The sequence below is a fragment of the Rhodnius prolixus genome, unplaced genomic scaffold (genome assembly GCF_049639745.1).
Source record: "Rhodnius prolixus isolate KJV_2025 unplaced genomic scaffold, Rpr scaffold_12, whole genome shotgun sequence".
NCBI lineage: Eukaryota > Metazoa > Arthropoda > Insecta > Hemiptera > Reduviidae > Rhodnius > Rhodnius prolixus.
The window spans coordinates 7495314-7513699 of record NW_027411635.1 but is presented as its reverse complement, the minus strand read 5'-3'; the positions used below and the strand labels follow the sequence as shown (position 1 = coordinate 7513699).

Genomic DNA, 18386 nt, shown 5'->3' with positions numbered 1-18386 from the left:
TTTTCATCTAAAAATATTTTTGAGTAAAGAGTAGCACCCATTTAATTTAAATTAAATTTTTCGATCGTTTCTAAATGGCTGAAATTACAAGCTGAAATATGAATGAAATTTTTGGTACTTGCTGATTTGTGTACCTTTATTCGTTTAATCAACCCTTATACTTAACTTTTTAAACTGTAAGTTTTAAAGGTATACATTCACTAAAGATTTAAATATATTCAAAAACTAGTTGATACATGCCGTTTTACCTCAATTGTAGAAGTCTAACACTTTAGATTTATCTAGATTTTATTTTTACTTTACAAGTGTTACAATAATTGTTTAAAGAGTTTGTCATTAACTGTAGTGATAAGTGGGTGCAAGGTGTGTAAGTATAAGTTGTCAATTCAAAAAAATACTTGAAAACATCACATAAATAAACGAACTGTTTCCTTATTAGAGCAAATATTATTGTCTTAATTGTGTCATCATTTTTTCCATAACATTTTAAACTGCCCTTCCTCTAGCTTGGGAGCTGGTGACGCCCATTTATTGGTATCTTAAGCCATTCAACAGAACAGAAGAATCAAGTTACATAAACGTTAGGAACTCTGTAGCTTTAACATTTTCGGGTGGTTACTTTTCGTCTATTTTACAAACATGAGATTACTGTTTATTAGAGGTAATTTATAATTTTAACGAAGTGAGAAATTGGAGCTGGTCTAAAGTGGATACAATTAATGTTATCCGATTGAAACCAGGTACACTATGGTTTGCTTTGAATGTTATCAGTTAATAGGTTTTCGTTTTTAAATCTTATATTTGTGTTTCTTGGAAATAATTTCATTTTATGTGCGTTTTTTTTCCTCTTTTAAGCTATTAGTAGATTAGATTAGATTAGATTATCAGGGTGGGACCTATGCTCCACGGCACCGCAGCCAAAAAAGGCTTATTGTGCCTTTCCCCTTTGGATCTAGTAGACAAAACCTCCCCTACTAAAGAGGTTGAGAACTTTCTCTACTAGTTCTTTTTGCGCTCCAAAATTCTTTTGGTCTCCAAGATCCAAAGGTTTCAGAGCGCAATCACTCGATTGCAAATCAATCGAACAGCCAGTGAGAGGCCGTTTCCTCCTCATCCTGACACAATTTGCACACCGGTTCCGAGCTAAGCTATTAGTAAGGGTACGTTCACAACGGAACTGTGAGTATAGATGATAGCAGAGATGATAACTGATAGAGTAAAATATAATCGCTGATTAGTGTGCACAACAGAGCTGTGATACATGCAACATGTCCGAGTAGTGAAGAAGTGTTTTTATGTTCAGCAGCAACAAAATGGTATAGTTTAAAGAAAAAACGCTTTAGAAAATATCATGTACATTCCATATACAGGGTGAATCAGTAAGTATTATCCATAGGCCTACTGTGTGAAGAACATCTAAAGTGGAGTTCCATGACGTATTGGCCAACTTCATATTTTCTACTGTTCTTTAGTGACGTCACTTTAAATTTGTTTTCTAAAATCATTACTTTTTTTTGCAATAAAAATGTTATTACTCAAACAGTTTTAGTCCGAATTCGATTCTGATGACCCGGTTAGAAAGACAGATAAATTTCCTAAAAATTGACACCATTTCGAAGCATAAGTCATTCTCCAAACAGCCTCAATCTCTCTCCGAATCCTGGAAAAATAAAAGTAATCGAAATTTTTAAGAAAACTCATTAAGCCCTTACGTGATCATTATGAGACCTAGGTGCTGGCACTTTTTCTAAAAGTTTCCTTGTTTAATGGGCTTTCAAACGGTATATCATTTTCCAGGATTCTTTTTATCTTCGTCAGAGAAATTACGTTTGTTTTACCAGAAAACGTGTTCACGAGCACTCAACAGTGTTATGGTACAATAGAAAATTTTGAAACCAAGTCTAACAGATAAGTGAAGTTTATTTGTAAGGCACCTAGTTGTATTGGTTAATACCTAATTCAGATTATAAAGATTATCTGTTAGTGGGTTCAAAGGGTTGTTAAGGCTTATTCATATTTTTTTCTTTTTCAACCGGGTAGTTGTGTGTGAAATTGTAATTTGGAGTAAATACAAACTATATGTATTTTTTTTTTTTATAAAAATAGCACTTGTTTAAAATATTTCCTAACATTTTCTCAAATATTTCAGAGTTTAGATTTTTTTTTTTTTTTGTGCAATTTGTAATCTTTGACTTCCTTATTTAAAGACAGCCTACTTTAAAATTGACTATTGGTCCATCTAAAAGAGTTTTCAATGAAAGAAACAGCTTGATAATTAACACTCTTGAGTGCTCGTGAACACGTTTTCTTGCAAAAACAAACGTAATTTCTCGTACGAAGATAAAAGGAATCCTGGAAAATGATATACCGTTAGAAAGCCCATTAAACAAGGAAACTTTTATAAAAAGTGCCAGCACCTAGGTCTCATAATGATCACGTAAGGGCCTAATGAGTTTTCTTAAAAATTTCGATTACTTTTATTTTTCCAGGATTCGGAGAGAGATTGAGGCTGATTGGAGAATAAGTTATGCTTCGAAATGGTATCAATTTTTAGAAAATTTATCTATCTTTCTAACCGTGTCATCAGAATCGAATTCGGACTAAAACTGTTTGAGTAATAACATTTTTATTGGAAAAAAGTAATGATTTTTAGAAAAAAACTTTAAAGTGACGTCACTCAAGAACAGAGGAAAATATGAAGTTGGCCAATACGTCATTGAGCTCCACTTTAGATGTACTACACACAGTAGGCCTATGGACAATACTTACTGGTTCACCCTGTATAAAAAACGAAGAACTTTGGGTGAATTTCACCATTTATTTAAAGAACTTAGAAATTATCCCGATCGTTTTTTTTTTTTGAATATGTGAGGATGGGTCCACCCACATTCGACTATATTTTAGAAAAAATAAGGTCAAAATTAAGAAAACGTTGGAAAAATTGTCATGGAAATCCTATAACCATAGAAGAAAAACTAGTGATTACTCTTAGGTAAGTAATGGTTTTATTGAGAAAAAACAAATAAATACACATAAAAATAAATGTAAGCACGGTTTAAAAAACAAAATATTGTTAAAAGTAAATAATAACAAAAAATAATGAGTAAAGCCAGCATTAATTAATTTTTCTACGTCCATTTTGAAGCTCCGATACTAGAGTTCAGCTAGCAAAAAAATGAAATATTTAATTCTATAATCTATGCTCGTTTATACCTGCGCGTATGAGTCGCAGCTTCGTTGTGCACGCTCACATTCGAATATATTATGTTTTTCTTTAAGCGCTGATGCATCATCACTCCTATCATCTCTGCTATCATCTATGCTCACAGCTCCGTTGTGAGCTGTGGAACTAAGGTAGTTGAGAGCAGCTGTTTCTGCCTATTCAGTGATTATAGCTTATTTCTGATTCAACCTGGAAGCGGCGTCTTCGAAAGCATTTCCCCCTGTACTGGAACTTGTACGGTACATGGGTGGAACAGTTTCCACCTTGATGGTTCAGTAAAAAGAAAAGCAATCGCAAATTTGAATGACTTGTTGTCTTGAAAAGTGAATTTAACCCTTCAGCCATCACGTCGGGTCATATTGACCCAGCTCATACTTTCAAGTCTTCTATTTTAATATCTATAAGGGCTGGGTTCGCGAAATTTTTATTTATCTCTTTTTGACGTATTTTGATTGAGATGGCATTGGATTTTTTTCCCGCCGCGTGCTGTACGGGCTCGAACCAGCAATTTTGACCCGAGGTGACGGTTTGTGTCATTCATTTCTTAGTGTTTTGACCCGAGGTGATTCCTTGAGTAACATTTTTCTCCTCCAATAAAACTGTTTCCGAAGCAAGTAATTCTTTAATTTTATTCAATAAAAGTTTTTTTTTTATTGTTATTGTTATTAATAATATTGTACGAGTATCAAAGTTGCCTTGCCGCCGAGGGGGGTGTAGCTATTGTCCGTGGAGATTGTTCTGGGAGTTTAGTGAACGAAGTCTATCGCGGTCCACCACTGTGTAAAAACCGAGGGAGCGGCCCCAGTGGGAGTGGGGGTAGGATTTGCAGTCACAGTTTGAAATATAAAAATCACATATAAAAATAATGCTCAAAGTAAAAATATAAATTTCAAAATGGACCGACGAACCTTCCTCAAAAGTTTGGGGCATCAATTATTGCGAAACGTCATTATCAGAAGGTCGCTGAGCACCGTCATCCCACGGAATTTGAAGGTGAGGATAAATATGTATCTGCAAGAAGAAGGCGCAACAATTCTTCCGATTGCAACAAATGGAGAAGACATTACTAACCCTAAAAAACGAAGAAGATACCACATATGCCCTAGTACAAGAGACAATAAATATCCTACTTTATGCAGTAACTGTAAAAATTACATATGTAAGATACACTCAGTAACTATTTGCACTAACTGTAGAAATAATTGTAATTAATTAACTGTTTTAATTTTAATTGTAAACTGTAAATATTTTCTCTGTTTTTCATTACATGCTTAGCAGCACCTCATTTAGAAATTACATCTTTATGTTATTGATTTTTTTTTAAATTTGTATTTCTGTTTTATTGAAGTATAAATAAATGTTTTGTCTTCGATTTCTATTCCCTATAACATAAAGATGTAAACTAATATCATTTAGTTAGTTTTTTTTTATTATTTAATAGTTTTTAATACTGGGTCAATATGACCCGAGGTGACGGCTTATGGCACTTCACATAAGGTGACGGCTCAAGGGTTAATGGCCGAAGTTAGTCGGATACTGACTGGTCAATTTGGATTGCATGGATAAACTGCATTTTTAGTTAAGCCAGGAGATTTTTTTTTTTTTAATTAACGTATTTCTTTCTTTTTTTTTTTTAATCTGAAATTCAAGTACGTTTTACCGTATGTTAGCAACCAAACAGATACTCGAGCAATTGGTAAAACATACAAGCTTTTGGCCATAATATGGACACTTGCCTTGTGTGCTATATGGCATAAATCCGTAACCTTCTCTCAGCTAGATGGTACAGGCATTATATACAGGCAGAGTGGAAGGGTAAAGGAATAGCGGAACTCTTATCTACGGCTTGCAAGAAACACTCCCCCTAAAACCCCGCACCCTAGGTGTGTATGTGTTCCTGGATGCAATGATTGATTTCTAAAAGCAGCCTGGCGGTCTTAAAACTCCCACCTCATACCTCACTCACTCGCAACCATTTTGTCGTCGTTAACAGTAGACCAGAAAAGACATTTCCAGCGCAGATACACTTGCACATAGTCTTTTGGTGGGAAGGGTGGTCCCTTATTGTTAACTCCTTCACCACGCCAGGGATGATGTCACACTCCCCCCTTACACTGCCAAGCCTCAATGGTGGGGGGGGGCTGTTCACACATAGTCTGTGACGACAACACTCTTAAGCTTAGGTGGCAAAAAAAAGGAAAGAAGAAGACTGCTTCAATATATAAGAAGGGATGAGGAAAGCATTTTTAAACTATTTTACCCAACCTCCATACACACCAATCTACCTTAACCACCTCGCAGCTCGCTCCCTTAGGGAGAAGAGACAGATCTCACCCTTATTTAACCCTCTTTCTTCGCCTCTAGAACGGGGACGAAATTCATTTTCTGCCTGTTAAGAAAGTTTACCAGAGCTAGTAAATTTTTTTTTTTTTATCCACCCTCTCTTTTAAGGAGTGGTGAGTAGGTTGGAAGCTCTATATCTGGAGTGAAAGGGGTAAAATAAGGAAGTATTGGTGGTTAAATCAAGCCGCTATCAGTAGTGTAACACTCACTGAGGCTCCAAAAAAGCTCCAAACCATATACCCCATTAAAGGAAAGTCATATTGGAGTAAATTGAATAGGTATACCTAGCCTGCTGTAAGTACACCTTATAATCCTTCTACCAATACAAAATAAGAGCAAAGTACAAGTGCGCACGCACAAGACATTTTCTTACATTATGGACCGTTTATTTTGAAAATGGTATAAGTCCATTTTCAGTTATTTCGAGAAAATTAAAGGTTAAAATATCTGTTAATTATAAAATTTAGACAAATTGTATGAAGTCTGGCAATGTTTCTACTGTTTTATCAATATATAATTTGGTTATATAAATTTGATTTAGGCGTATTTTACTAAACTGATGTATACTTACAGGTGCAAATGGACTTACACCACTTTCAAAATTAGTCAATTGTAAAAATCGTTTAGTTTCAATTTTGAAAAATCAAATAATATATATTTTCAAATAATAATATACTAATATATAATAATATTTCATGTTAATAAATAATAATATACTTCATATTAATCCAATCTCACCACCATAGTCTACGAACACTTCTAGTCCACTGACCCTTACAAATAATTTCTATTCTAATTTCTTCTCGACTGTTTTTGTTGGGAAAAACTGTTTGTTTGGTTTGATTTGTGGCCGTTGACCACAAAGTTGGTACCACAAAGCTAAACGTGTCACTGACTAGGAGTGAGGAGAACTTTTTGGCTCCTCTCTTGTGAAAGGAAACTTGTTTCAGAGCGCCAGTCAGCCGAAGCTATTCGAGAACGGCGGTTCTATCCAGTTCCAAATAAAAAAATGTCATTAAGGGTGACTCAGATTCGGTGACGGAGGGACGTGTAATAAATAAAACGTAGACGAAGGGAAGCTAAAATAAAATGCTCTTAGATTAAAATGAACTTAACTCTTCAGACGGTCTAAGGACCAAGAATATGTCTGTCTAAATGCTTTTATATTTAAAGGTATATAATTTTGTAAAACCTTTTAATAAAGACTGAAAATAAAATTAACTTAAACACTTTTATGCAATCAAAAGAACAATGGAATAAAAAGAAATGGGGAAAAGTAAATGTCTTTATAAAATACTTTTATAATATAAAATATTTTATAAATAAAATACTTGGCTGATTCGCTTGGCACGAGAGGCCAAAAAAAAAAAATACTTTTACTAATAGTCACAACTTAAACTTTGAATGAAATTACATTTATAAACAATAATTCTTAAATCGGTACAAATAATGTTTGTGAAGTAGGTGGGTAAAATAAATTTCGTTACTCACAGAGCCGTAGGTGATAGAAATGTTATAATTTGCAGCTGCCACTGGCCAGGCAAAAAGTTAGTATACGAATCATGTTTTATTGTGACAAATCATTATTTCATGGAGTATTGCAGTCCGACTGCCACTTTTAAGTTGTAATAAAATATAACTAACTAGTACAGCCTGTGCCATCTAGCGGATATTTCGGTTACAAACTCATTTACTAGATGAATTTGACACGTCTCACAAGTATTTTGTGTAAAAGAAAATTATTACAAATGCGATTCATTACGCATGATGTCACCCATAACCAAACCAATTTCTCAATGATAGTATCTTTTTACTCAGTAGATTGTTCACTTTCTCGAAATTGGCTTCTAGGTTTTGGTAAACTTCGTATATACTTGACAAATACACATAGCTTTGTAGCCATCGCTTTTCATGAAAACTTCGCTTTAGTGCAGTTCAAGGGGTAGGGTTTTTGGGTGAAGGCTTCACTATAAAGATATATTACAGTGTAAGCATGGTTAAAAACAATAAATATTACTCAAACGTTTGGAATTTGAGGAAGATTGGCGAGTTAGAACCTCGAGAAAGACTATGGCATTTCTCTCTCGCTTTTACCCTCTCATGATGGGCCTGGATTTATCAGTTCAAGGACATTTATTACAAGAAAATTTTAACATGTTTCAAATAAAGTTTTAATTTTACAGGGTAATGGCTGCATGCTCTTAAAATTTAGGCCATTGTCTAGATTTTCATGTTTTGGATGTTATTTTCATTTCATATATTCTTATTTTATTTTTGGGCTAGTCCACATCTTGGCCAACCATCAATTAAAAGTAGCAAAGGGATGTTCAGAGGCTAGTTAAATAATATGGAACCGATTGGAAGACCTCTAACAATTTCTAGTAGCACAGTTGAAAGAGGTGACCGTTAAGTGTTGGCAACAACTTTATTTTACAATTGTGTTTTACTGCTGCTTTAAGACAATCGTAGGCGCATTAAAGTGTATTAAAATATATATATAATAATGAGTATAATTTGCTATACAATCGTTTGCATAAATTGGATACCATGGATTACTGAAAACTACGCATACAAACATTATAATAGTGATACCTTATTTACAAAACAGTCCGAAACAAGTAAAAATTATGAAATCACTATTTCATTTACTGGCTAGGTTTAACTTCTCATAGTTAGGCTATTTGAAGAAAGTGTTGTCGACAAATCATCGTGGCTTTCTATTGGCCTAACAGGCTACCTAAACTTTACATGTCTAATACGCCACTGTGATTTGTGAATTTTATTTATTGAATATCATTTCTATTTAAAAATACAGTTACAATTTTGCTTAATCATTTCTCTCCAATTCACTAATAACACCATAAATTAAGATTTTTCCGAACAATTATATTTTTGGATTCATACTTGTAATTTTACCTGGATGCAGAAAAGTTTTAAATATTGGTAATTTTATTGAAAATCGTGTAAAGAAAAATGGGCATGTTGATCAATAAGAAACCGCCATTTTCTAAGTTCATTTGCTGATTTTATTAAAATCTAAAATTCTAAATGTGACTATCAGAGGATTCCTAGCAAGTATTGGTAACGAATTGACTTATTTTCCTTGATTATAAGCCAAGCAGTTTTAGCATATTTATATCCTATTTTTATGAATTTTGTGTGAATTATTATGTATTTAATTCTATTATAGGATTTATTAATCTTAGATGAAAGTATAACAAAAACCCTAACACACATCAATATAGTTTCTGCAGACTCATTAAGAAAAGCGAATTTTAAGGAAATTAATCTAAAGTTGCTCGAAACATGGAAGGATATTTTCAAATTTTGAATTTGCTAAAAAGTTAGTTACTCGTGCGCAATTAAACCAGTACATACTTATTAATTATATAATAAAAATTATTATTAATAAGAAAATAAACAAACAAAAAATTGTATTAAGAAATCTTTTTAATTTTACAAATTTGGAAAAAATGTAATCCTTCGCCAAAACAATTAACTTCTTAAAGCTTCTTTAAATGTAAAAAAAATGTTTGAATTTTCTAATTTAAAAATCAGGATTTATTAGTCCTGAGTCCACTGAACCACTCATAACTTCGGTCCTTCAATAAATTTGCATCTTGACTGCGTTCCATCGTCTCTCTCCGGAATGAATTAAACCGATTTGAGTACAGCTCTACCATTTCCTCACGTAATGCGAATTCATCCTTCGTGGTAGCCCTGAAAACCAAAATAAAAAAAATGGTGTGTAATATGGGTTTTAATATGATTGGAAAGAATCTTAACTGGAGCTTTGGACTGCGGCCATACTATTCTAAGGAAACCGCAGTCAAATAACAGCCTTTTAAATTTACATAAAATCAATATTTAAGAAATTGTTACTCACTTTTTAATCTCTTTAATTGGAACATCATGTTTAACGCAGATATTGCATCGTTTTCCAGGGTCATATTTATCCTGTAAAATTCAAAATAAGATTTTTAGAAATTACTATTTAATCACAAAATTCCTTAGAGCAGAGGTTCTCAATTTATAGGTATTGCGGAACATAGATAACGAGATATTTACCTTCCAAAACTCTGATATATCGAATGTTAAAGTTCTATTTACGAGTATTGGAGTATTGTAGAGTAAATAGGATGGAAATAAATCTATGATGCAAGTCGCATTGCATTATTGCGAGCAACATTAATCAATTACTTTTTTTTTTGAATGACCATAATAATGTAATCAAACAAAAATAAATGTAACATAAAACAGTGCTCAATATTTCTGCAATACTTGCTGGAATGTTTAGCAATGCTGCTCGCATTTCTTGCAGTAAGTTTTCGAGTTTCAAGTGCAATCATACATTATCATACCCATTTAATGGCAAAAGTCAATTTTTCTTCTTTTTTAATATTCCCATGTAATCTTTTTTTAAAAATATTTTGATAGTAATCCGTAGTTCACTTTATGCAATTCTTTATAGTTTAGAAATGCTTATAAACATAATTTATTCTTTTCTATTCTATCCATTCATCACGAAATGTAAAATGGAATGAAAGGCATAAGCCTTGCTAGAAAGCGATATTTATTCAAATGATAACCAAATCATAAAACTGAAATCAGGTAGATAACCAATACTGCAATCAACCATTCCGTAATTTTCACTTTTAATGTTTTTTTAAATAACATAAAAAGTTTATTCAAATAAACTATATATTGTAATTATTATTACCATTCTGTTCACGCAATACCATTGAGAAGCATTGCCCTGGATTCCTGTCTGATGAAGTAGCTAGCCGACTAGTGAATTTATTAGACAACCACCATTTCTAAAAATTACCCAATCAAACAAAATAAATCTTACCAAGTATTGTTTTGTCGGATCAGGCAAATGTGGCCTATAGTCATTTAAATAAACTGTTATCATACCAGACTTTTCCATGTCCTGGTAGTTACTGTAAACCAAATGCTGAATTAATGAGATGCGTTAAAAAAAAAAAAAAAAATCGTTTATTTATTTTTGCACTATTGTTTTTAATAAACACATCAATTAATGCTAATATTAAAATTATAAGCTCATCAAGTTCTACAGCAACTACTCTTTCTTCGGCAAGCTAATGACTCCGTGACCTTTTCTAAACATATTCGCCATCACCAAAAATGATAACAAAATAATGAACCTGTAATGTTCTGCTTTACATTTATAGTATCATTTTAAAAGATTTATTTTGCTGGTTTGTGAACTCAAATAACTAGTCAGAGTATGAGATATTGTTTAAGTACAACCTAAAGATAAATTAAGTATTTATTCCTTAATTAAAAACGATTTTGTATTTAAAACAACTTTTTTTTTCTGTTGAGAGCAATACATAATTATAAGATAAACAAATCTTATTTGTTTATTCTCAGTAATAAAGTAACCAATGAAATGCATTACTTAATACAATTAAGTATTAAATGCCTGAGCCTGTACGAGCGCGTACGAAGGAACAATCCCATTGATTATTGGTCTCAATATCAGACACCAACACCAAGACTGAAGAGCCAAAAGACTTTTTTAACTAACTTTAAAGAAGTAATGGAGCGCCTGCAGCTAGATTGCACAAACCGAGAGGCATTTATATACCCAAAAAGCCCCCTAAGATTAGCGCAGGTACAATGTAACCTTCAGTTAACTAGAGCTGTTAAAAAAGGAATAACGCCTGAGTGGGAGCTAAAGGCAATAGCTCTAGAGACCATTATTAATCGTTACCCTTCACCCGATTGGTTTCATGTCTACACAGACGGTTCAGCCCTAGAAGCAAGATATAATGCAGGAGCCGGTGTGTACTCTGAAGCCTTTCAAATATCAGCACCTGTGGGGAAAGTATCCACTAATTATGAGCTATACTATTAGCCCTTGACAAAGTGAAGTGGGGTCCTTGGAGCCGTATTGTGGTCTTTGTTGACTCGCGTGCTGCGATTCTAGCTATAGCTGGAGCGAGCTATGCAGAGTCGGCAGTCATAGCGAAATGCAGAGCAGCGATTGAGGCTGCCAATAAAAGCAATAAGACAATAGCGCTCCAATGGATTCCAGGACACTGTGGGCTGCTTGGAAACGAGAGAGCCGATGAAATGGCAAAAAGAGGTGCGCAAATGGATCAACCTGAGCAACCGATCTCTATGCACGCTTTTAAAAGGATAACTGATGCCTGTCTTCGAACAGAAGTGAAGTGCAGACAAAAAGCAAAAGCGGATGGAAAACGATGGCAAGTATTGGTTGAACCAGGTGGACGAGTTCCACCTAATCTGACAAGAAGGGATGGCGTGGCCTGCTTCAGACTGCTCATGGGTCATGATTATTTGCAGGCCCACCTATGTCGCATTGGGTTGGCGGTGGACCCGACCTGCACTCTGTGTGGAAGAGAAGACATGTCCTCCGAACACCTTGACGTGTGTCCTTCTATCGAGGACATAAGAAGTCTTATCTTATCGGACAATATCTACAGGAAAAAAGCATTAGTGTACTGGGAAGCCCGACGTCGAATGGCAGAACTGCCGTGACTTACGGGTGGCGTAGATAAAAAAAAAAAAAAACTTAATACAATTTTAAAGTTTGACTAAAAAGAATTAAAATAATTAAAAGGAACTAATGTAATCACAAATTTATAAATAAAATGATTATTTAAAAACAGATCATATAATTGATTGGATAACGTTGTAAGTCAAATACATTACTAAATTTGTTATAATTTTTCAAATTCTTGATGTGTTTGTTTTTTTAATATAATTCAATATAATCTTTCAAAATTCATATCTTAAGTTACATCATTTTCGCTATTATACTGAGAAAAATAGAAATTAATGAGTAATATTATTTCCTGAGAGTAAATTTCTGTGATTAGCTATTTCGAAAGATACAAAATTTCTGTCTTAACTCTTCTACATGCTCCTCTCCTCTATACAATTCAAAGTGCTGACCTCTCACTGCATCCAAATACAGCCACTTTTACCTTCTCTGACGATACAGCCATTTTATCGTCTGACAATAAGTAGTGTCTACTGTTTGATGTGCCACTCGTGAACCACCTGCTAAGATGCCATATTACGACCGCTATCGCTGGATGGCCGTCGTACACTTTAGTAATGTCAGTGTGTTCTTGGCCTTTAGCCTATCAGCAAACTCATTTATGGACTATTGCAAGACATCTGTTTTACTTGTTGCAGTTGTAAAAATTTCAATAAAGGTTAAAAAAAAAAACTCTTCTACAGAATAGGATATCTGGACTTTAAAAAATTTCAAAACTTTTCGTAATTTTAATCGGTACGAGCTTAAAAGCTACATATATATTGTACTTTCTCAAGTAAAATGTACTTAATAACATGCAGGCCAGGTTACAGATTATGCAACTAAGTACAGACCTGGAAGCAACAGATTCTTTAAACAGAAGAAAATTTGTACCTCCATTTCCAGAATTTTTCCCCTTTTCTGGACGCAATTCTAACTTTTACGTCGGGAGGTTTCCCTAAGGCTTTCCTACCACATTCTGCCTGCCTTGGGTCCATTCATAATAAGGAACCATACCTTGTCAGCCAATTGGCTTACACTATTTCGTGACAGACTTTTTGAATATATTTAATTTATTTGATTAAATGTATCCCCTAAAACTATCTGCATAAAATCGCTGTTATTAAGTTAAATACTAAAACATTGTGTAAATATAGAGAAAATAAATAATATGTATCTACAGTTTAAAAAATCTATCGATCGGAGGAAGATGTCTTAAAGATACATATATTCTATAAAAATAACAATGGCAATATGGTAAAAGCAAATAAAATACTTCATATTCTCATTTTAAGGTGAAAGTTAAGGATAACTTACTATGGTCTTCGAGAATGCTTTTTATTTTTTAAAAGTCCATAGTTGGCCTAGAAAAGAAAGAAGACATTAGTAAAGACTTCATGAAAAAAGTTGAAACTTAATATACTTAATCAGGCATAGTGAATTGATAAAAAGCAACAATCTATTTATAAGTAAAAGTAAGACCAACTAAACTTGTAACAAATAATTAAAATATTGTTTATATTGCTGCTATAATTGTTACATTGTACATTTAAATGTTTTAAAACATTTTTAGTAGAAAATGTATAATATTCATTGGTAGTGTGTGTCTCCTAACGCCGGTTGAAAGCAATGGCAAAGTTTTTATCCTCTAACTAAATAATGTAAGTGAAGGTGAGAGGTGCAAATACCAGAGCGTTTAGCTGCTAAAAACCGTTCCTTTAGAACTCTCATGAAAAAGAAACTGATAACATAAACTGTTATGGCACCTGTTATTGCAATAACTAAACGGACCTATAGAATTAAGCTCTAGTAGTTATATCTAACCCTAAGTTATATAATATTATATATATTATACATTATCTACAAACTACTTGGATTTTAATTCTGCTCTCTATAAAATAACGCGTATTATTTTATTTTTTATTTTAAAAACTTATGTTCATTTATTTCTACATTAAATATTTAACAAGTGGTACTGTAAATAAGACTTAAAGGTACCCAAAGTACGTATGTTTTGTTCATACATAATACTCTAAAATTAATTGTACAGACCATATAATAATTATAATATCCGGCATCTTTTATTGGCGTTGTGAAGTCAGTTCCGTATGTCGACCAGTTCTTAGAGATGGGTTCTTCAGGCCGATTATTACAGTGCTTACTGTGGCAAAACGTACAATTCCCATCTATATCACTTTTGCGAGATTCCATTTGGACTTGGCAACCAATGAAAAGCTGAAATTAATGAAATGAACAAACTAGAACCAGTTCAAAGCCAAGAAACAATGTCACAAAAATAAGTAAAATGCTGTTTACCTGCAAACTTGACTTCTCAAAATTGGTATAAATTTAAAATAAAATCTAATGTCTGTGCAGTTGCTATAGTAATAAATAATAATATAAAGCATTATTTTCTATGAAATCCAAAGAAGATAAATTATTGCCGAATTTTATGCAATTTTATTCAAAAAGGATGAACAGTAGTGTAACATTATGCAATGCTCTAGTAAATGATTATCTGAGAAAAAATTACTATTTTTTAGTCAATCTAGGCTGGAATTGCAACTTTTGCCTGTGTTTTTAAAGCCTTCATTTTGAAATAAAGGTGACCCAGTGAGTAACATCGAGCACTATTCTAGTAATGGTTATCTGAGAAAAAATTACTCTTTTTTGGTCAATCTAGGCTGGGATTGTAACATTATCCTGTGTTTTTAAAGCCTACATTTTGAAATAAAGGTGACCCAGTGTGTAACATCGAGCATTGCTGTAGTATTTACTATAACCATTTGGTTATCTGAGAAAAAATTACTCTTTTTTAGTCAATCTAGGCTGGGATTATAACTTTTTCCTGTGTTTTTAAAGCCTACATTTTGAAATAAAGGTGACCCAGTGTGTAACATCGAGCACCGCTCTAGTAAATGGTTATCTGGGTTTAAATATCCTTCTACTTCGGTTAATCTAGATCGGGATGGCAACACTTTTCTAGTACATGGTTATCTGAGATTAAAATTACACTTTTCTAATCAATTTTTGACAGGGTTGCAACGTTTTCCAGTGTTTTTAATGCATATATTTTAATTTGAAGGCGACTTAGTGTTTAACATTGAGCGTTACGGTAAACGGTTATCTAAGATTAAATATCATTCATTTTGTGTCAATCGTAGGGATTGCCATTTTTTCCAGTGTTTTTAAAGGATATATATTTTGCAATGAAGGCGACTCAGTAAGTAACATCTAGTATTGCGCTAGTGGATTACTTATCTGTGTTTAAATATCTTTCTATTTCTCTCAATGTAGGTCAGGATTGAAAATTTATCGTGTTTTTAAATAATATATTTTGAAATGAATGCGCCCCAGTGTGTAATATCGATCACTGTTCTAGTATATATGAGATAAAAATTATTATTTTTTTAGTTAATCTAGATAGAGATTGCAACTTTTCTAGTGTTTATTAAGTTAATTATATGTAGAAAGTTTTACAGTTTTGTAACATTCATCACAGCTCAATGGTTAAAATGGTTATTTGAAATTAATGTCTCTTTTTCGAATGAATTTGGCCGGAATCCCGTCTTTTTTCGTTTTTTTTTTTTTTTTTTTTTTTTTTTTTTTTTTTTTTTTTTTTTTTTTTAAGTTTATGTTTAGAACTAAGGAACACTGTAAAATTCAGCCTTTTGCCGCCAAAGGTTATTTTAGATTAAAATTGCTTTCTTTGATCATGCAGACTGGTTTTGCACTTTTTTAAAAAAAATTGATTTACATATGTGCAGGTTTAGTGCAGCAATAGAAAGTAGAAATCGTCGTATTAAATTAATTATTATATAAAATTGATTTTTATTATTATTTTTTTTTTTGGCATTGGCTTTTCAACGTACAGCCAACTTCAACGTTCATACCTTCCTCTGGATATTTGATCTTAACTATGTAACTATCTATCCACAAGTATATTTGTTAATCAAATCTTCTTCACTATTTCTCTTTTAAAGAAATAAAATAAATAATAATTTATAAATGAATTATTTTTATAAGCAGTTATTTTAGGTGGGAACAGACCGACGACATATTAAACCTGAACTACCACAAGACAAATTCCAAGCTTAATTAACAGCCAGTGATAATTTTAAGCAATTATTGTTTTATTTTGTTAGTTTGCACTAGAAGCGAACTGGCTGGAATATCTAAGACATTTTTCTCCTTATTAAAAAAAAGAAAAAAGAATTTACTTTTGACTGATTACGTCATTATAATAATTATTTGTTGATATATTTTTCTAAGCATGAATTTGTTTATTTTAATTTTTTAAATTTAGCGGAAAATTCAATTATTTTCAGTTCACAGAGGCGTTTGCAGCGTAATGAAGTGATTAGTGTTGATTCAGCCAATTTAGAATACATGTTATTCATTATTGAAAATATTCTTTCAATGGGACCGAATGTGCCTAGATGGCTAAAAATGTATTCTATGATTTATATTTGTATCTAATTCTAATGGTAGCGTGCAAAGACAAAATACTCGTAATTCACTGGTAGCCGGTACAATATCATCAATACAGTTAAAAAACGAGACTATATACAAAGTCTAGTTGGTACTGTGATGGAACCTAAGCTGCTGAACAGTAGAATTCCACAACTAGCATTAAAGTCTAATGAACATTTTTATCAAAATTGAAGGATTAATAAAAAATCATTTTCAACTAAGTTTAAGTGAATTAACAGGGTACAGAGATAAATAAAGATAGTAAACCTTGAAACCTGTGATTTGGTTGATTCATTCAATGATACAGACACCAGAATTAGGTGTAATAGGCTTACAGTACGTGCATCCTCTTTAATTTTATAATAATGCTTGGTTGAATACCAATATTAGCCTCTAAACATTGTTGTCATAAGTATGCAAGGTTTTGCCTTTATAAAAGAAATAAAGTTAACATCAAGTTCTTAGAATACTGTAGGAATAAACTTGATTATTCCAAATTTTAAAAATATGTACAAATACGAATTTTAGTGGGGAATGAATAATATTAAAATCAAACATCAGAATGATTAAATTCAGTTTATTTTTATTTTTTTAACCTGTGATTGATAGTTTGATGGCTCCTAGTACAATCAATCTAAGTTAAATAGTGTGTTAATTTTTATTGAATAAATATTTTGTAAATGAAAATGTCCAGTATAATATCTAATAAATTATGTACAATATTGATGAAAATCTAATGCAGTAAAATTACTTAAATGATATCAATTGTCATAATTAATCACATAATCTTTCAAACGATTTTTGAAAGGCGGAGAAATTATGAGTCAATGTATGAATGAAATAATGTTGAGTAACTTACTGATTTATCTACCTTTTGGCGTTTTATCCACTTTTATAAAGACTTTTTAAGTTCGTAAGCTCTTTAAGGAAATTTTTGTGACTTTGTGAACAAGTTTATATGACTAATGATAAAAAATAAAAAGAACCAATTGGAAATCGGGAATAATTAGGCTGATTCACGCAGAGAATAGGGAATAAAATGTTTTTAATAATGCGTTGTGATTCAGACGCCGATGAGTACACATATATTTTATATCAATGTTATAGATTTCCCACAATCATAAATAAATTATTACCAATTACGAGGTGTGGCTATTAAATAACGAGACTGATGCTGCTACAGAAGAACTATGCATGCGCCAAATCCTAACGACCGACAGCCATGCAGCGTAAAGCCTTCTCTTTCGATTGCAGCGTCTCACGTGTTTGTAGAGAAATCTGTCTGACCGGAACCGTCGTTCGGATAAGAGGTGTTAGTTTCGTTTTGCTGAAAACATGATACTACACATTTAGTAGAGCTACGAATTGTCGTGAAATTTCACATGAAACTTGGTAAAACCGCTACTGAAACTTATCTTTTATTAAAAGAAGTTTATGGCGATGAATGTTAATCACGTGCGCGAGTTTTTGAGTGGTTCAAGCGTTTCCAAGATGGCCGAGAAGACGTTGGAGATGATGACCGCCCAGGTCGCCCAAAACAGATGAAAAATATCGATTATAATTAATCAACATTACTACCGTAAGGTGCTTGCTCAACTCCGTGAAAAAGTAAGGAAAAAAAACGACCCGATTTGTTGGAAGAACAAGTCATGGGTTCTCTCCATCAAGACAACGCGCCGGCTCACACTGCATTGTCTCTGTCAAGACGTTTCTAGCCAAGTACAACATCCCAGTTTTAGGCCATCCGCCCTTATTTGCCTGACCTGGCCCCCGTGTGACTTTTATCTGTTCCCCCAAAGTCAAATCTGCATT

At 32.8% G+C, this 18386-nt stretch overlaps 1 protein-coding gene across 1 annotated transcript; it reads right to left on the bottom strand.

The window, feature by feature from the left end:
• Positions 1 to 9023: 9023 nt before the first annotated feature.
• Positions 9024 to 14486, bottom strand: LOC141462062 (uncharacterized). Its single transcript, XM_074143654.1, has 6 exons — positions 14418 to 14486; positions 14154 to 14336; positions 13419 to 13465; positions 10419 to 10509; positions 9453 to 9523; positions 9024 to 9286 (listed from the first exon to the last, which is right to left on the bottom strand). Exons 2-6 carry the CDS (start codon positions 14310 to 14312, stop codon positions 9121 to 9123), a joined length of 534 nt encoding a protein of 177 aa, XP_073999755.1. The 5' UTR covers positions 14313 to 14336; positions 14418 to 14486; the 3' UTR covers positions 9024 to 9120.
• Between the last annotated feature and the right edge of the window lie 3900 nt (positions 14487 to 18386).

Coding starts and splice junctions, on each gene's coding strand:
- LOC141462062 (XM_074143654.1), bottom strand. CDS start 14,312: ATGGAATCTCGCAAAAGTGATATAGATGGGAATTGTACGTTTTGCCAC. Junction 9,524..10,418: donor ATCCGACAAAACAATACTTG/GTAAGATTTATT, acceptor TGAATTTTACAG/GATAAATATGACCCTGGAAA. Junction 9,287..9,452: donor CCAATTAAAGAGATTAAAAA/GTGAGTAACAAT, acceptor TTTGGTTTTCAG/GGCTACCACGAAGGATGAAT.